This window comes from Prinia subflava, chromosome 3, assembly GCF_021018805.1.
Source record: "Prinia subflava isolate CZ2003 ecotype Zambia chromosome 3, Cam_Psub_1.2, whole genome shotgun sequence".
NCBI lineage: Eukaryota > Metazoa > Chordata > Aves > Passeriformes > Cisticolidae > Prinia > Prinia subflava.
In genome coordinates this window covers 100,420,899-100,441,374 of record NC_086249.1, presented here as the reverse complement: position 1 = coordinate 100,441,374, position 20,476 = coordinate 100,420,899, and the positions used below count along the sequence as shown (strand labels likewise).

General features: G+C 37.2%; 1 protein-coding gene across 5 annotated transcripts in view; it reads left to right on the top strand.

Moving 5' to 3' along the window:
- The window catches only part of CASK (calcium/calmodulin dependent serine protein kinase), a 190,190-nt gene that overhangs the window by 144,802 nt on the left and 24,912 nt on the right, over positions 1-20,476 (top strand). For all 5 annotated transcript variants that reach the window (XM_063393045.1, XM_063393044.1, XM_063393042.1 and 2 more), the window contains 6 exons: positions 5,919-5,996; positions 7,292-7,372; positions 11,963-12,151; positions 13,309-13,387; positions 15,665-15,750; positions 16,796-16,864. In XM_063393045.1, coding sequence (XP_063249115.1) covers positions 5,919-5,996; positions 7,292-7,372; positions 11,963-12,151; positions 13,309-13,387; positions 15,665-15,750; positions 16,796-16,864 — 582 coding nt within the window. The remainder of the gene's footprint in view (positions 1-5,918; positions 5,997-7,291; positions 7,373-11,962; positions 12,152-13,308; positions 13,388-15,664; positions 15,751-16,795; positions 16,865-20,476) is intronic.

The window sequence follows — 20,476 nt, the reverse complement described above, 5'->3', positions numbered from 1 at the left end:
CTCCCATAGCAGGGCACTGGCCCCTAAGAAACAGGTGTTACATTCTGTGTGCCTCAGAAATGTGGCCATTAACAACCAGTTAATATGTATTAAACATTTTTCACTGCACTGTGTGTCAGGATTGCAGGGCTTTGTGCAGTGAAGTTTGTCATTCTCACTCTCTAGAACACCCTTGTTTGCCAGTCACTGCGGTGGGAACTGAACTAATTCACAGAGAAAAATGGGTTTTTCCAGTTGAGTTTCTCTCCTCTATTCTTACCTCCAAAAGTTATATTTTGGTTTAAAACAAGTAAAGAAGCCCATATGAGGAATGATCCAAAAAAAAAAGAGAAAGCAGCTTCAAGTAAAAGCTGGAATTGCATAGGGTGGCTGAGTTTACCTGGCATCATTTTTCTCTTATGTGTAGTTGGTAAAGGTGTAAGAAAATCTGGTTTTATGTTTATTACTGATACAGGCAGCACCAAGTGTAACTCTGTTCTAAAAGACACATTATGAATACATAACAATATAGATTAGAATATGTAAGATTACTTCTAAAAACAAGGTAGAGTTGGCTTGCTTTTTGCAGATAAAAGTTTCTCTTAAAATTGGAAGAGTATGTATTTCTGTCACGTGAATGATCTAACTCCAAATTGAAATTCAGGGTCCAATTGCTACTGCAACATTTTTTACTGGAAAGATTATTCATATGTTGCTTGAATGTGAATATGCACAGAGGAATTGAGTATTTCAAATCTGCATAACCCTTGTCAGGGTTAGTGAAAGTCTGAGTGCTTCCAATGAGAAGCTGCAGTGTTGGCAGCTGCCAGTTTTGGGGCATGACAGAAACAAACACTTGTTTGTTCAGACAGAATTGATGTTCTGCTTCAGACTGTCTCCTGTGAACACTCTGTCAAGGAATCTTGATTTTAGCTGATAAACTGCTTCCTGCACTCTTTTGTTGAATTAGTTTTGTTTGCATTGCTCAGCATTTCACTGGGTGAAGAACTGGAATGCAAATGTTGATTATGCTCCTCTCCTTCAGCGAGTGTACCACAAAAAAGATTTGAAGCTGTGGAGGGCTGTAACCTGTAATGCTCTATCAGGCACAGGGTAGAGTCTGAAAGATGCTTTGGACTTTGATACAGGATGGAACTGTAACATGTTCTGTAGAATTATGCAGGGAAGCAAAATGAACTTCATGCACAGTTCTTAAGAGTGGAGAACAGAGGGTTTGAAAGAGTAAACTGTCCTTGAACAGAGTTGAAGATAAAGCCTCTGCTGTGACCTTGCTACTCTGTGTTTTCCAGTAGGAGTTATTTGCTTCAGAGACGTGTTTCCTTTAGAGCTTAGAATCCCAGGGCAAGAGACACCCATGGGAATGTTATAATACTTTGCATGGAAAAAGAGATGTGAAACAGAACTGGCAGAAGAAAGAATGAAGTGATCTAGCATTTATCTAATTGGTCCTTTAATTTTAGCCAGTCTTTGCTACTGCTGCTTGTGAGTATTACTTATTCAGTGGGTTGTGAATTTCTTTCAGTCTCTGAGCACATGAAACCTGTGGGGTGGATGGAGAACCAGGATAGGGAGCTGTGGGAGGTAACAGAGCAAAAACCCTCTTTGTTAGTAAATGCTGCTGTGCAAGGGGCAGCACCTCCAGACAACAAATTTTTTAGATGGTGCAAAAACCTAAAAATTATGAAAAAGAGCTCTCTAATATCACTGGTTTCCTGTGGTTAAACTGTTCAGAAAGTTAAATATGTAAGGATTTATCATAATGATTATCTTTAGATGTTTTAATGTGAGGGTTTAATATTTGAGGTTGGCAGCTGAGCATCTGGTCTGAATTGCAACTGGATCCCCACAAAATGTGTATTTGTATTGAATGGTCAGGGGGCTTTATGCTCTAGTAGTTCAGTAGCTCTTGATGTAAGAAGTTTCTCATTTGCCTCACAGAAACTTCAAGGTTTGGGTAGATAAGATACTTGCTGATTTCACTGTGTGATCTGATCTTTATTACGTTCAAGATCAGACCAGGCAGGGAAGCTGAATTTATGCTACTTGTGACATATCTAAACTTTTCAGTGTGACATTGAATGGGGCTTGCATTGGGACAGTATTCTGACTCCTCTTACAGGAAATGGTTAAAAAGGAATTTCTGCACATCTGAAAAACTAGTCAGAAGAGAAGAGTTTGTTGTTTTGTCTCGCCTGCCTGGTTGTGGATTAGATTTTGGGCTGTCTGCTTTAAATATCAGAAGATATAAGCTCCCTTTGTACAGGCAGAAGACAAAAAGTCTCGACACTGCAAAAGCTGGTCAGCTGATAGCAGCTCAACTTGTGGGTATTCTCTTCATAGCTTTTGTGTTCTAGCATGCAAAATTTAAATCAAAAGTTATGTTTTTGATAAGCAGTACTATTCTGCTTATTAGCTATAATGTCAATGTATGTTTTTTATATCAAGTTTTCTTATTACATCAGTTGGGATTGTTAATCTTGTCTAGGGCAAGCTCTGTGTTTCAATTTTCTTTCTAGGAAATGCAGAATAACTGGTGCTGAGGAGTGAGACTGAGGTGCAAAGTATTCAAAAGTCTGGAAATAATACCCAAAGTACATATGTTGTGGCATTTTACTTTTTTTTGATTATTATATATTTTTAATTGATGTGTTTACACTTATTGCTTAGTGAATTTGTTGGACGTTGGGTTCCTGGGCTGAGGGGGCAGAGTTATTTGCTGGAAAATAGAGACTCCCAGCAAAAAGAAAGCCCATGATTAGGGCCCACATTTTGTCCTGCTGTAAGTCTGTTGGTATTGAACAGAAAAGCTTTCTGTAGAGGACAGTGAAGAGTGAGCCAGTTCATTCTGCTCCACAAGAAACCACCTTTGGTTTGGTCCCAGTAGGATTTCTGTTTGCAAGGCGGCTGAAAGGTGACAGCATTGTGAACAGGATGGCTTTCTGTGCTTAAAATGTTGTAGTAACTGCACAAAGTAATGTGTTCTGTACCACAGGGAGCATACAGAGCCTGGCTGTAAGTGTAATTAATGTTCATTTTAGTCCCTGATGTGTGCAAACAGGTTTCATTCAAAGTTTTCTTAGACGCCTTGTAAAACACTCATGTAAAGGTGTATTAGATTCTTACATCCAGGAGAGCAAATGTTCTTTTTAACGTATCTAAATGAAACCTCTACATTCAATTCTTTCACAAATTAATTATGTAAGCTGTAAATTCCTTAATTCTGAATTACTTTTGCCACAGCTAGTATTTAAGTGCAAAAATATTGAAAAGTATTGCAAAACCAGGTTCTTTGCAGATTTCAAGGAAGGTGTGACTGCTTCACCAGTTCTGGTGAATTAATGCACATTATAAGCTTTGCTCCTCTTGCCTCGTGTAAAAAAATCCTCCATGAGCTAACTTGGATTACAGTATGCCATTTCAAAATGAAGAGATCTCCTTGTGCTAGTGAATGTACCAAATCCCCATCCTTTCTCTGGGTGAGGCCTTGTTCCAGCTCCACAGTGAATAGATCCATTGCCTTGGGTAATATATCATGCTTAAACTTTAATGCAAATATGAAGGTTTTTCTTTTAAAGTGCTGTCAGAGTTCTTCCTAATAGTTTGATGCCTTCAAAGGAATCCTCAGTAAGCAGAAGTCCAAGAAGATGAAATTTAAGTGCCATGCTCAGCATGAAGGCACTGTAGAAAAATAAATGCACCCTTGTTTAGTCTGAACTTTGCCTAGATTTTTTTTCTAAACATTCTTTGAGGAACTCTGCTCCCTGATTTTCTTTTTGCTTTCTTCCTAATCTCAGAAGATAACTCTCCCATGTTAGTGGGGAAAAATTGTTTCTGTAAACTGCTGGTTGTTTTGGGTCACAGTAACAAGGGAAATCAGCAACTTCAGCGACTTAGCTTTTCTACCATTGCTAGAAATAAATTTAATAATAAAATATTAATGAGTTATTAATACTGTGTTAATATTGATAATATTGCTATTGTAATTATAAATATTAATAATTACGATATTGCTATATTTATATTGATAAGATATTAAATAAAATATTTTCAAGGTAACTTTTCTTAATTTCATTACTCTTAAAAAGGAAAAAGACATTCAATTTTATTCATGGTGGGTATCGTGCATTTTCTGCTGTGCTTTGGTCAGTACACAGTGCTCAGTGCAGTTTCTTAACAGGCATAGGAGGTTGGTACTTTGTAATTTGCAGTTGCTGGAGTTTGCGTAGATTTTGTTATTTTATTTAAGAAAAGGTAAAACAAATAAGTCTGTACACAAATTAAGTATCTCCTGAACTACAAGCTAGCAGAAAACTTTTATCTCAACAGTGGTCAAGGCTGCTTAAATTGTGGAGTTTAGTGGTGTTTTGGCAGCACAAGGTGAAGTTGTTGCATTGGAAGAAACCAAATTAGCCTGACTTTCTACTTTTCTTTCCCTAAGAGTGGTGTAACTGTCGTGCAGGGAATGTTGTTTGGAAGGTTTGCAGGGTTGTTGTTTGCTGGTTTTGTGCTCATTTGTGTATGGGCTTGAAATGTTCAGCGTGTTCGTTCAGTTAACCCAGGGAAGTGATGGTGATGTTGGATTGCATTTCTGGCAGTTCATGTATCCACTAAAGCTGAATGGTATTTCATGTCGTGTGAGAAAGAAAAGAGGGCAGTTCTGTGTCCTGGCAAGATTCCCTTTTTCAAACATCCAGGGCCACTCTAAGCCAAACAGTGGAGCTGTGAACTTCCCAGAGGAAGCCCCTGAGCACTCCTTGCTGAGCAGGATAAATGGTGTTTTCTTGTCCTCACCCTTGGCAGTGTTGGGATTTGATGAAGGTGTTAGAGCCACTTTTGTATTTTGAATGCTAATTTACATCCAGAATTTTGAATTTCAGTTAAATTTTGACTATTTACAAAGTTGACAGATTCCCCAACTTCCCTGGGCAACTTGTTGCAGGGTTTCACCACCCTTGTGAAAAAAAGTCTTTAATTCCCTAAAAACATTATTTGTGCCTTTTTTCTGTCTTATCTGTCAAGAAAAAGGTCTAACATAATTAGAAAATAACCACAGGCATGACCATCTTTATATTACTTGAAATGTAAGCCAAAAGGTTTTATTTGAAAATACTGGTTATTACAATACCTGTTTATCCTTAAGTATACATTTATTCCTTTAAAACATGCACAGTCTGTTAGGTTTGTATGAAAAAGAGCCTGTAATGTCTTATCTCTAATTTGAAACTTGAAGAAAGATCTTTCTTCCCTTGTGCTTTGCATAGTTGAATGGTTTATAAAGGGTTTTTTAAAAAATAATTAACATGGAAGGCTTGTAGTAGCCTGTTTAAATACAATGGGATTCTTCTGTCTAACAGAAAATCCTGGTAAAATAAGGTTAACCTTTTTTGTGAGTACTCATTCTTGGAAGGTTTATTTTTCTGTTCTTAGAGTATTTGGCTTTTGTAACATTCTATCTCCAAGAGCATTTTCCCATATTCCAAGGTTTATTTAAATTACTGTTCAGAATGTTTGATGGTTGGATTTATTGAGAAAAGTGAGATATGTGGGTTAACTTGATTTTCTAGGAGAATGTTTGGTTTATAGCATTTATTCAAGATTCATAGGCTCACTTCCAGTGGAAGAATATAGTTTCTGTAAATCTGTAGCAAAAGCATGGGAGGTTTGCAGAAGCCCTTAACCTCTTGAACTTTCCCATGTCATCCTATGAACTCAGAATCTATGGCACTGTTCAAATCAGGAAATGTTTAAAAATGAAAAGCCAAAACCCTGGGCTGCTGGATTTTGTATACAAAACATCTGTGGGTTTTGCAGTTTAACAATCATCCTAATCCTGGTAAAATAAGCAGGGTATTGTAAACACTCATTAATTTATATAAAGTAGCATATGATTTCACTAGTTTGTTTTCTTTTTTTTTCAGCTTTATGACAAAATAAACACAAAATCTTCACCACAAATCAGGAATCCTCCAAGTGATGCTGTACAGAGAGCCAAAGAGGTAATGGCTTTAAAGTGTGGTTTTTTTAACTTTGAAAGGTTGACTGTATTTAAACTGTAGCTTATTTTTCTTCATTAAGATGTGCATTCTGGCTCATTATCTGAATTATTTCTGGAATGCTACCATTGCTTGCTCAAGTTATGTAACAAGTTGCATAAACTTGCAGAATTCCATTATCTGTGTAAGGATTATGAATATTAGTCAGTTTAATCATTTAACCTTTTCTTCAGCAATTGTGGTGTTTAAAGGAACACTCCTGCTGGGAAATTGCAGTATCTTTCCTGTTCAGGTTATTTATTTGCAGCAGAAATCTGATTTTTTAAAATCTAGTGACAAAAAGAAATATTTGAAGTATCATGTTTTAAAACTGAAAAAAAACCCAAGTTTGTCATAGATAGGTCTAAGAAGACTTGGAAATGCAATGAAGGTGGCCCACTAAGGGCAAACATAGGCACAGACGTTCTTAATTCTTATACCTTGCAAATAGGATGTTATTTGCTTATTTATGGCAAGTACTGAAAAACCCAAACCCATTGAATTATGCATTATCATAAAAATTTGTACAGTTGTTAGGGGTTCCATCATAGGAAAGCAGAGTTTATTGTGCTATTAAGAGAGGAAGACTTTAAAACTCTAGGTAATAACTAAAGTCACACTGACAGATGCCCTCAGGTCCTATTCTGCAAAATACTCTGCTTTCTTTGTCCAACTAGCTGCATGTGAAAATTAAGGTGTAAGAATCAGGTTGCAGGCAAATAAGTTGAAGCTTCTTTATTCCTCCTTCCCCAATGATAAAGGGGCCCAGATTTTATAAAATCTGGAGGTGGGAGGTGGAGTAGCAGATGGTGTCTTTAACAATTGGTTTTATGAGTGTTTTTAAATTCTGCTTTTAAACCAATTGTTTTAATAAATTGAGACCATGTGTGAAAGCAGCAACTGGTGGAGGTCTTGTGTGTCACCTGTTAGCACTCCACTCCTGTCCCCATATATTTAGCTATTGGAGGAATGCTGTCAATTAAAAAAAAAAGAAAAAAGAAAAGAAGAAGAAAAAACCCCAAAAACCTGTTTCCTTCAAATTTTTTCTTTAATCTCTTTCAGAGAGAACATTGGAACAAGATATTTTATTCTCTTGGGGCGACTGGGTGGGGGCACATTCTCTTAAAACCTTTCCTGTGTCAAAAATGTTGGTTTGTATAATCATTTTGGGATATTCTGACTGAGCAGTGAGGGGTTTCATTTCTTCGACAGCTTTAAAAGAAAGTTACTATGGGGCCTTTCTCCTGCTTATTTTGCAGGTATTGGAAGAAATTTCATGTTACCCAGAGAACAATGATGCAAAGGAGCTAAAGCGTATTTTAACACAACCTCATTTCATGGTAAGCAGATCCTACTCTTGTTTGGACTTTATTATTTTATTTTGTTTTATTTTATTTTATTTTTTAGTCTTCTATTACTTTTTCTATTCTTTATGTTAGAAAACTTAAGTTCAGTAAATTCTTGCAATCTGCAAGTGGTGGAACTGCATACAATACACCTATTCATAAGTATTCCTAACCTGCTGCTCTGGCAAAAGAATTCCTAACCTGCTACTATTGGTCCTCATTACTGTGCTGAAAACTGTCAGCAGTTTGGAGTAATGTAATTAGGGAGCAGTTTCACTGGGGTTTTGGAGGTCTGTGTTGCACATGGAAAGAAGAATGAATCTTTTTGGATGTCCACAGATAAAGCTGAAATCCTCCTTTTTCTTTTTCCAAAGGTCTTCTTAGGATAAAGGTGTGTGAATTCATTGCAAAATAAGTGTTTATTTAATACTATTTTACAATAACTGTAGTTTTTACAGGCTGTTGAGTATTTTGTTACATATCAACACTTACTGTGTGTGTTTCCCAAATCTGATTTGAGGGCAATAATTTTCCTAAATTCAGGGATGTTACTGCTTTGTAACTTGGTTCAAGTTGCTGAAGTCCAGTAATTTGAAGGATTTCTTTTGTTTATGCTGTAGATGAAGTTCGTAAGTAGAGAAATAAACATGTTTGCTTACATCTGCTGTACACTATTGTCAGTTTAAAATCATGAATTTGACTTTCCCTAACACAAGGATTATATGCAGGGGGCTTTGTGGAATTTGCTCACCTGAAAGCTGAATTACTGTAAATCTGAAGGATTAACGTAATTTCCAGGAAAGAGTGAGCTGAAACCAACCTTCTCTTCAGGTATAAGATGAAATTTGGGTAGCTGCATGTCCCAGTGTGTTCTTTTGATGGCCCCTGTAGCCTTGGCTACATTTGGTTTTGTACTTTAAAGCAGATCAGGAGCGTGTTTTTAAAGTGAATCTCCTGATTGCCCCTTAACAGTGTTAATGTTGTAGCACATAAGGGTCTCAGAGCATGCAGAACAACTTTTTTTTCAGCTAAAATAAAACTGAAATGTGTGCCAGGAGCCAGTGTAATCCAGCAGCTGATGGACACTCTGTCCACAGGGCGAGTTCGAAGCTGGTCAGAAGAAAAAACTCCTGCAATGTGTTTGGTGTGTACATCAGGTCCTGACTAATCCAATTGTTTTACTTTTTGATTCATTCCTATTTCACTGTACTAATTGCTAATGCAGACATGGATTTAGTGCCTACTCAGCAACACTCTGATGTTTTTCCCTGGAGATGGTACCTGTCCTATGCTAAAGTTTGTAACAGCTCTGATTCAGCATTTAACAGGAACACTTGCTTGAAATAGAATATAAAACAAGATGGAATGGTACTCAGCCACATCATAAGAAAGATTTTTTAAAAGGCTTTTTAAGATACTTAACTTCATTTAGAATCTGACAGTTTCATTTGATTTACTATTTTTGTGTGTCATTATCCCACACTGTTGCTAAAACATTAAGCACTGTGGAGAAAAAAACATTTTTTAAGTATGAAATATTTTCAGAGTAGGCATCAATAAAAGTGATCATTGTATATAGAAATTTCATATATCAAATCAAGTGACAGGAAAATTGAGTTGAAAAATCCTCTTTTCTTGGTATCTCTGTTCCCTGATACGCTCATAAATCTAAACCCATTTGTCAGAATTCTTTTGCTGCAAATCTGTGAAAAGTATTTTCACATAGAAAAGGAATAAGCTGCAATTCCATAACAAGTACTTTGATGAGGAGTAATTTCAGCAAGTGAGTCTGTGGTATCCCAGGCTAAATTGCCAGTTGGTGAAGTCCCATCATCCCTTTTCCCCATCTTTCATCCTCTCCCTTGTAGTTCTGGCATTCATCTAGAACTGCACTTTAATGTTGCCCTGGGCTGAACCAGTAAAAAATTGCTCCAGAAAAAAAAAAATGCAACTAACCATTTAGTAAGAAGAATTTAGGATAGCAGGAATGCTGCCAGAGCCAGAACGAGCAAGGGAACAGGAACAGTTTGTGTTAGAGAGGAATGTAAAGTAGCAATTAAACCAGCATAAGCTGGTGTGAATCCACACCTGCAGATCCCACAGTCTCCAGGTGCCAAAGGTACAACTCCATCCTCTTCATCATTCCCACTCCTGCCCCCAAGATGCACCTTTATGGGTTGCAGACTTTAATAAAATTATTCTTACATTTGTTGCATTCTGCCAGACTTTCCTTCAGAATGAAAGCCTTTATATTGTAAAGAAAACTATTAGGAAAACAAATAATTGCATAAAACAATATTGTCAGCCCATACTCCATGTGTTTGCCAGGTGTTACAGACCAATACTCTGGTTATTAATGCACATTAATTCAGTAATCAATAAGGTGTAATAAGTAGGAGTGTGCATTAACACCTGTATGATAATAGACTGTTTTAATTGTTTTTTGGTTCTTTTTTCTAATGTGTCTCCCTCATAAGAAGAAAAAAGAGTGTAATCTGTCTTGTTTAGTTAGCAAGAGTGTTAAAGGGTTAGACTGTGTGCAGGCCTTTGCAGAACCAAAGCCAATAAAGCGTGTTTGTAACAGATCTTCAGGGTATTCTAATTAGTTGTTCTAACTTTCTTTTGCCTTCATGTGCCTTATGGCTACAGAAATAAATTACCAATTTATTCTGTGCATGTTTAACACTTTAATTTAAAGAAATGTATGTCAATTTTGCATGAAGGTCTTTCAATAGATAATTAATTTAAGAATTCTTAAAGCATTGTCAAGTATCTCATTTGTTATGTATGTACACATTTCAGAGTTTTTATTCCATTACATGACTTCCAGTATTGTTTTAAATATGTCAGTTTCATGTGTAAAAAATTCTATTATATAAGTTCAGTATGTTGTAGCAATTGAAATATTTTCTAGGAGGCTTTTGCTTAATGACATATTGAATTTTATCCATTATCATATGCCTTCCTGTGCTGTTCTCTGCAGAAAGTCATCCTGCAGTACACTAGAAAGCAGTTGTTCTCATTAAACTAATTTTTAGCAGGATCATCATGTTCTGCAAAGGAAAAACAGACAGGGAAAAAATACATTATCCAAATCAGCAGAAATGCCTGAGAACAGGCATCTTTAAGTAAGGTCCAATAGGAATCTTTTTATTAAATGTTTTCAATATTAAATTGAGCTTGCTGTACTTTAATGTATTTCTGAATTCGAGTTCATTTTTGTGAAAATATTTAGAAGTTATTGAGTATAGTTATGGGTATAATTACTATAATATAATGCCTGTAAAATGCTGGAAGTGCCATATTTTAACTTCCTACGAGGTGAATATTATTGCTGTAATATAAAGCAGGGCAAATATTTGAAGTGATGAAAACATAAGGACCTGGATAACATACAAAATGTAATTTTAGAGTGTGGAGAGTGTAACATACAGGCAAGGGCACAGAATCACCTCCAAGGTCATTTTGTCCAACCATTAACATAAATTGGAGTAACCACACACAAATGGACACACAAATAAATCAAATTTTAATTAAATGGTTTTGAAGTGGTTTAACTTACTTATATGGTCCTGGTCTCTAATATAAAATGTTGCTTCAGTGGTGCAGACTAATGCAGAGGAATTATTGTGAGTTTGAGCTTAGTGATGAAAAATAAGAAATGCAGATGAAAATAAGATAAGATTTATCTTATCTTATAAAAAGATGTATCTTTCCTATAAAAATAAGAAATAAGATGAAAAATAGGAAATGCAGATACAGTATCTCACTAAAAAGAGTATGTGTGTAGATGGGCTTGAAGCACTGGAAAATGGGAGGGAATGTGGGCAAACATTATGAGTTAAAGGAATTTTGTTCCATTATTATAGTGCAGACTTCCCAACTATAGTTTCAAAGCAATCTGAGAAATTGGAACATAAGGTGTTTTAGAAATTAGCTTTTGTAACAAGGTACACTTTGGAAGTGCTGCTAAAGTAGCCAGTGAAAGCTAATGAAGTAGTATTTTAGCAGTTTGTTGATTTGCACTGTCAAGCATTTTGATCTCAGGGTGGTGGTGCTGGATTCAGGTTCTAGGGGAAGGGGAGAGTATGGAAGCAATTATGAAAGTAAACAACAAAAAAAAGTATTTCCTTCTTTCAGTCGGTATTGATCCACCATCTGCCTTTATTAGAGTGAAATACCATGGGGTCTGTGTAGTTTTCCATTTTACTAGAGTAATCATTATAGAATGGTTGGCGCAAAAGGGTGGATTCCTGATTCTCTGTCTGTGCACTGTTCACTCTGGTACCCTGCAGGTGTTGAGAGGATGAGGGGAAGGGAGGCAGCATCGTTCTCATCGAAGTACCTACAGTAAAAACCACGTTACCTCATGCAGGTTTTAGAGTCTCAGTGTGTGTGTAGGCCTTTGCAGTCTGAAAGTTTATCGTAGACTCCTTCAAGGAAAAAGTTCTTCAGCAAGAAAGGTGGCACAAATATCCTGGATTTCCTTACCTTCTGGAAAGCTTTAAAAACACTCAAAAGGAACGAGCAAGGGACATCAGAGACGATGGACACCTGACATTCTGTTGCTGTGCTCTCCTCCAGGCCTTACTTCAGACCCATGATGTAGTGGCACATGAAGTTTACAGCGACGAGGCGCTGAGGGTGACGCCTCCTCCCACCTCGCCCTACCTGAACGGGGATTCCCCGGAGAGCGCCAACGGCGACATGGACATGGAGAACGTCACGCGCGTCCGGCTGGTGCAGTTCCAGAAGAACACGGATGAGCCCATGGTACGGAGGGAAGCTGGCCTGGTTTGGGAAGACAGGTGTCTGCCAGGAAAAGCCAGAGCTTCCCTTGGAATGGAGAATGTAATCCCTCCTCCCTCCGAATTATTATAATTTTTGAAATTAAGGGGATTTCAGGCAAAGATTTGGGAATAGGAATAAAAGTTCTTTACTAGGTATATTAGAAATACAAATTGAATAGTACAAAAAACCCCAAACAAACAAAAGAAAACACTAGCAGTCTGAATACAATCTGACATGCTGGTCAGGATGTTGGGAGCAGTCCAGTTAAGTCCTCCTGGAGTGACAGATGTGGCTCTGTTGGAGCAGAGATGATCCTGTAGAAGAGTCCAGTGGTGGCAAGACAGGTCCAGCCTTCCTCTAGGAATCCAGTGGAAAACAGGCTGTCCTGGTGTTCTGAATCCCAGGTTTTATCCAGGTGGGAATGCTGGGCTCCTCCCACTGGGTGGAGCATTCCCAATGGGATGGTGTAATTGTATCAGTCATGTAGTGAGACTCAATGGCCCATTAACAGCAGATATCCCCCAGAGGGAGGATGGGTCCTGGAAGAGATAAAGAAAACACCTCCCCAACTGGTTTCAACAGATGGCAATAGAATACATACTTTTGCTTACATCTTGCATTGCAACCCAAGACAGAATTCTGTTCTACTCACTATTTCCTTTGACTCTCTGCTGGTAAAGACCAGCGTTGTAATGGTTTTAGTGTTGGTTTCCTCACTTTGAGGTGGGGTTGTCAATTAACTGGAATAGTTCAGCAGACACTGTAGGTATTTATCCTCCTTGAAATGTTTGGTGTGCACTCAATCTGCTGCTGTGCCACTAGGGTTGGGTTTGTCTAAAAGCAACCTTGTATTAGTTATAGCAAATTAGTCCTTAAACCCAACTGGAGCACTTCAGTATAAAATCACATTTTTAGCAAACCAGATCCTTATATACTCATAAGTTGAAGTGTTGCATCCTCACTTATAAACAGTATCAGGTTTTATTGCTCATCTTGAAGTGAGTGACAAAGATTTTATTTTAACCTTCAAATTTATACCCTGCCTACAAGCTTTCAGGAAAAGTGACTGTTCTTAACCACTCAAGAATTACAGTGCTTAATGTTTTATTTTAAAGTATAAACATTTCTTTTTTTCCTAGGGAATCACTTTAAAAATGAATGAGCTGAACCACTGCATTGTGGCAAGAATTATGCACGGAGGAATGATTCACCGGCAAGGTAATCACATCTCATGAAGAGTTTTGTCTTCAAACAGTTATTTTAGATCCTTGTGTACAAACTGTGTACATTCTCCTGATTTTGATTGCTACTGTTCCATAGCAGTGTCTCTCTGTGCCTGCATGGTTCCTGCAAACTGCTTTAGTTACCTTCCAGTTGCAGATGTCTGCCAGTGTTTCGAGGTGAGGGCCCACTGTGTTTCATTTAGGTGTTAATTAGGATAATTACTGTCTTATTACTGAGTACAGCTCAGCAAGAGATGGAAACGCCAATAATTTCTGAAGCTGTACTTATTTAATCCTTTGTTTAAAAAAAAAGTCCTTACACAAGTAGCACTACTTTCCCAGAGCTTTGTTCTCAAGGATCCTTGTATTCTTGGTGTGCAGAATCACAAAAATGGGGTTTGAAATAAAACTATTGCCTAGATCCTAAATCTTTATTTTATTTCACCAGCATAACAAATCCTGCAAACATGCTTTTTATTCTCATCCCCAGTTTTCTCCTTTTTGTCATTTTGTGTGTTCAGATCTGATGTCCAAAAGTAACTGGGTTTTGTCCTGCTTTAAACAGATGAACTTCCCTACAAGGTTGGATTACAGCCATGAAAGGGTTACTTTAGTTTTCTCAGACTGCTGTCTCTTTCTTTTGACCAAAACAAAAATTTTCTTAGTTTTTCAAACCGAAGTTCCCTCTAGCCTACTGTTGTATTTCAAAGGAAGTTAGGAGCAGGTAATTGGTAAGACAAAACATATATTCAGTTTGTCTCACTGATATGGTAAAATCTGTCAGGAAGCAGGAAAGACACAAGTTTAATACAACCAAGGATGCATTTCAGAGAGAATTCTGTATGCCTTTGGAGGACCTTCTGAATTGAAATTTGTTTGGCTTCTGAAAGGTAGTTTTAAAAGGAGATTGCTCTAAGATTCACAGGAAAAAGATTTTCTTCCAACTGTGCTTAGGTAGTGGTGATGTTCTGCACAATATTGCTTCACATGACTGTGTTCCATAATGGGGCTAATAAAACTTTTAAAACCTGCTAAAACTGGTTAAGATATCCAACTGTGCCCATTACAACTCTTCTTTTTAATTATACAGTGTCTTTTATTTCTAAAGATTAGGGAAATTTAACCCATTCTCTATGTGCTTCATCTAGCTAAGGTTGTGCTTCTGCACTAAGTATAGTTTGAAAATGAGTTTACTTCAGTGCTTCTGTAGTATGGTCATCTTTTTTTTAATGCTTCTAATTCTGTTAGTGTTTGAGGTGCCTCTTAGCTTCACTGCTTCATTCAGCATGCCTGTATTTAGAATATTTTTATTGAATAGAACAACACAAGTGTAATTTCACAGTGATCTCAAGCGCTATCTTTGAATCCCATTGGTAGGACCTGTGTCTGTTATTGGTTTGGGGGAGTGTTAGGTCATTTTTCTCTGCTGTCTCTTTTTGCTGTATGGAAAACTGCCAGAGAGTATCAGCAATGTCTGGATAATAAATCTACTGTGAGGGTTACAGGAACTGTATAATTTCAGGTCCAGCAATATTAAATACAAACTGCACAATTCCCAGTCACAGAATTGTAGCTGCTGTGAAGTTGCCTCCTGTCTCTAGGTCAGCTCTGTCTAATCCTGATGATTGAAGTTGTTCTTATTCCAAAGGTGGCAGAGTTGAGATGGGAAGAAAGTCTTTTAAAGATTCCATCTACTTGTAGTTCCAGAGCATTCAGTAAAAATGAAACACCAGTGTCAGTCATTAAAAATTGTCTGTTTGTTGTTGACACGTCTGCCAAATGTCCATTCTTTATTCCCAATTTTTGTGTATACTTTTCCTTACAGTCATGAACATAACAATATTCACTTCTGTCAGAGTGACAGAAATGGGAAATGCTGCAGAAAAGGGGATTTTATTTGAAACAGAGATATTACTGAATCTGATTCTCAGTCTAATATGTAATTCTATCAGTTTTATGTTTTGTATAATATCGAAGAAACTTTATACTGTTCCAGGCCATATGGTGGTTTTGATTCAATATTATTGTTTAATAACAAAAACATGGTTTTCCTGTTTACTTAGGGAATGCCTGGGCATCTCTTGCTGTGTATTCACTGCACTCTGAAAGACAGATTTGTAGCTAATACGAAGTCCTTTTCTGAATCTAGCAAAAAACATTTTTTAATGTTGTTTTCTCTTCATGCCTTTGTGTGAATATTAGTGCTGTGTTATAATTATTTCACTTTGTAGAAACATGTCTTGAGGTGGTTTTGTGTTTGTTAACTCTGCAGGTACGCTACATGTAGGGGATGAAATCAGAGAAATAAACGGAATAAGTGTGGCAAATCAAACTGTAGAACAACTACAAAAAATGCTTGTAAGTGCCTGAAGGTTTCCTCATGTCCTCTATAAAAGTGCCTGTCTCATATAGTCAAATTGTTGTGTAATTGTGTTCTTAACTTCCCTTTTTTCTTTTGTTCTTGATAGACCACATGTCTATGGAGCAGAAAGTTCTTTCAATTTACAACTGTTGGGCTCACAGTTACTAATGTTAGAAATTTAAAAAACACTTCTCTGAGTGCAGACAGTCTTTTTCCAGGAAAACTCCACCTTTGGCCTTGATAGTGGAGTCTGTTTGATATTTCCATAACTCTTGTTAATTTTTCTGCGTACAACCCTGACCTTGAGATCTTAGGTGGTATCACTAATCCTAGACAAGCTTAAAGGGAAATGGCTTTTTTGGGGGTCACAGTAAGGCAGCCAAAGAGAGAAAGGGGGGAAGCTCCTTTCTGAGCTCTCTTGAAGTGATCTGCTCACATTTCTGCCCAGATCAAGTCCAGCAGTTGTCAGCCATGTGGTATTCACAAGTATTCAGATTGCCATTTAAGAAAATATGTTGTCACAATCTGCTGCTACTCTGGAATTACTACTTGTTATAAATATTCTTACACAATAGTAAATGCAAAGCAGCAGACCCCATGTTCTGTTTTGGTGAAAGACTATTTTTGACATTCCTACCTTCAGTACAGTAAAATGCAGCTTTCCAGAAGCTGAATAGAGTTTTGCTATTTAACACGTATGATGAAAGGGAAGATAATGCCACTTTGGTAGAAAAGACAGTAGATGACGAGCTACAAAGAAAAGGTTGACATGGAAGAAACCTACACATCTCTGAATCTCTCACATTAAAATGCAGTTCTGCGTTCTAGGCATTCAAAACCTGGACAGGTGAACAAACTGGTAATGCATGTTCATCCTGTGGATTAATGACGATAATTTACATGTTTGTTTATAGGTGATGTGACAACTTATCCATAGGATTTTAGCTTTTCATACTTGGACTGTGATGTTTTCCTTTCAAGCGTTAACAATTTGGAGATTTTCTCTTCAGTGTTAGTCTCAAAATGCCTCTTTTTTCACAGAGGGAAATGCGTGGAAGTATTACCTTCAAGATTGTGCCAAGTTACCGCATGCAATCTTCATCCTGTGAGGTAATGGATTTAATGAGCCATCCCCTTTCTTCCTCAGTCCTGTAACTAACTGCCTGCTGATGGCTGAATGTTACTGCTTTCTGGGAAATTGTTTCTGCCTGTCCTGTTAGATCACGCACACCAATTTTACAACAAAGATAACGGAACACGAGTAGGTCCCACCTACCTACTCAGCCCTGCCTTCATGTTCATCTCATCAGCACCTGAACTAACTCTTTACAGCCTACTAAAGAAAAAAAAATAGGAAAGGGGATTCTCAACTTATGCAGTTAGGAAGCCCCTTTAAAATATGACCATTTAAAGTCATACTTCAGGAAGTCTGTTGAAGTTCCTAAGCTGAGGAACGATCCTCCTCTTTTTTAGGCTTTAAACATTATATTGCTGCTTTGGGCTGTTAAGGGTTAATTGAAAAACCTGTTTCTGTACAACCCTGTTGAGGTAAATTTGTGGTGGTCGTGTGTAACAGTTACATGTGGCTCAATATTATGTTTCCATGAAGAAATGGTCTTTGTCACTACAGAAGAAAAACAGATCTGAGTTGTTGCTGAACTAGAAGCTTGGTTCCACAGCTTTTGCACAGCAACGTTTAATTCCCTTCTGCTCACAAAGTTACATTCCAGATTGCAACTGAAGGGAATTAAATAGTAGAAAATGGCTCCTTGAGAGCCACTGTTGCAGTGTGAGCATACAGATGGCATTTGCAGCGTGGGGAGGATGCCAATCTCTCCGTGCCACATGCTCAACTGCGCAAACAGCTCCCGAATTAGAACTCCCCGAGTGAAATCACAACCCCTGCTGAAGTCAAGTACCTTATCTTAATTAGAGCTGTGATTTCACCCTAATTGTTCTTGTGTCTCAGCAGATGCTAGAATACACAGAAACTGCTATTGTGGTTGTCAGGACAATCTGTTTTGCAAGGAAAAAAAATTACTGCTTTTTGGTCGCCTTTGGTACTTCCAGTAGAATTCAACAATAACTAAAAGGTTTTAGAGGTAGAAGGTTTGACAGATTTTCACCTATGAGGCCAATTTTCTTCAAATAGATACGAAACCAAAAGTTTTTCATGAAATGCAAAGGCTTTTTAAAAAATTACAATGTGCTGACAAAATCACGTATTAACTTCTGTGCTGCAAAGAGGAGCAATAATGAAAGATACCTCACTTCCCAGTATTGAAATACAGAAACTGGTGAAACTGCAGACTTGCTGGGAACAGGATTATTTGGAAAAACTCAGCATACAGCTTTAAATTAATACTATTAGTTGTCTTTTTAGTAGTAGCAGATGACCTCTTTTCTTCAGCTTTGTGTCCTTAGGCTTTTCATGACTATTTACTTCACAGAAGAATGGAAAATAGACCCTTACCTTCCTTTGGGAAAAAATGGCTAAACTAGAAGTACACAATCAAAGAGAAAAAGAAATCATGTCTAATCACCCGGCTTTGTAGCACTTACCATTCATTAAGTCAGAGATGGATGAGCCCTTTCCAGGTCAGCCACATTAAGACTTCAGCTTGTTTTTCATCAGTTACAGGTGTACACAAAAAACCCCGAGGTTTTTAAATCATCCTCTTAAAGCATCACTAGTCCTTTGGTACACAGAGAATTTTTTTCACAGAATTTTTCAGGAAGGTGATTCATATGATGAATCAAATTTTTAACCATTGATAAAGGCTAAAAATTAATGTTGACTGACATTGCTGACACAGAAATCTTGCTTCTCCTGCCCTCTAGCAAGATAAATAGAGAGATATTTGGTCTTCACTAGTATAATCTTCCTAGTTAAGGTATTTTTTTGCAACATTTCAGTCTGTATTTATGTTTGATTTCCCCCTTCCTTCGGTCATGTACTGGTGCACATGTAGTGTAGTTTTATGAGAGGAGGAAAATAAAACAGATTTGAGGACTGAGGGCTTTGAGGCTGCTACCAGGATCACATCATTGGATTGCAAAGTATCTTATTAATCTTGAAAAAGAAAAAACTACATGTTAATAGAATCAGAGATGGTGTGCCTTTTATTTACAATCTTAGGCCTTCCCAAAGGTGAGGGGAGCATGGAATTTTTGGTTTTTAATAACTGGGATTCGAATTTCACTTGCCATATTTGACTTCTTTCATAGTCATTTAAAATAAGTGTTATTTTCTAAATACTGAGCCATTTCTGCATGTATAGGGAAGTCTTTTTCCTACACTGTGTAATTCAGGGTCACAAGGCAGTTTTCAAAATCTCAGCTGAATAATTTCAGGGTTTTTAGACATTTGTGGCTTTTCCTGCACCCATGCCTTTCATGCAGTTACCAGACCTTCTACTTCATGGAGCAGACCTTGCTTGAAGACATAATATTTTTGAATTCCCTTAAGTAAAAATTGGATCAGCTGATCTGGTGTGAGGTGACCTGCTTAGTCACTGGTGTGGCAAATGACCTGAGTTAACACAGATATTTAGATAACAAGGGACCAGGGTATTTTCTTCATCAGATACAAAGAATATTTCCGATTTACATAAACATGAACTTAAGTAACTATTGCAACATCCTTCCTATGGCAGATGGCTGTGTACACTGTTTATATGTTTCAGTTTTATCCCAATGAGTGAGCATTTTGCTCTGGCTGCATTTGTATTCTTACTTTGTACTGACATTAACACCTCAAGTAACTTTTTATGTATCAGATATGTGAGAATGGTAAGAGGAGTATCTTTTGGTTTTTTAACAAAAAAAATCCTTATAAACATTCTCTATGTTTCAGATTGCCTTTGTGAAATTCTTAAGTTGTTTCTTTAAGAAGAAAAGCCTTTATACATATGAGATTTTAAAACCCTGGTGGTAATCACCAAGGATTTTTTCCTTTATCTTCCACAGTTTTCCATTAGTGCTCAAACATCAGGAGTTCTCATTGTCTTAAAACTTTTTCAAATCTGTATTAAAAACACTGACAGAAGTGTTCCTTGAGCAAGACAGAAATGTAAAAATATTTTCATAATTTTGGAAAGTCTGTCTGGTTTTGTTGGAGGTTTTGGTTTTGTTGGTTTTCTTGCTTGGGTTTTTGTTGTTTTTTTTTTTTTTTTTTAATACTGGCAACAATGTCATTGATCCAGCTGTTTTTGTCAGTATCTAATTTGATCAGGTCATATTTATTAGACACCATTGAGTTCTATATAGGTTTGCATCTCAAATGCATTGTTTATCATTCATAAACCACACCCAAAACCAAGGAAACAACAGGAAACTGGCTTTGCCATCATTTGGAAATAATTGTGGTTGTTTCCTCTAAGGCTCTGGCTCTGTGGTTCTTCAGCTGAGTAGTGATGACCCCAAAGATTTCTGTGTTGTTTTTTGTCTTGGGGCTGGAGAAGGCTGGGAAGTCCAGACAGTCAAGTTTACTAAAATATAATGATGATAACCTTTCTACATTACTCAGAATCATTGGATCCTCCAAAGGTTTTTCTGCCCCTATTCTCAGGAAAAGTTGGGCTTTTACTGATTTACTGGAGAAACAAACTCATCAAACCAAAACTGAAGTTTTCCAGGCCAGTCCTAAGCCAGTCCTGTTACTCTACAAGAATCTCTGTGCTCATTGATTTGTCTCATTAGATTGTTCATGATACAGTTTTT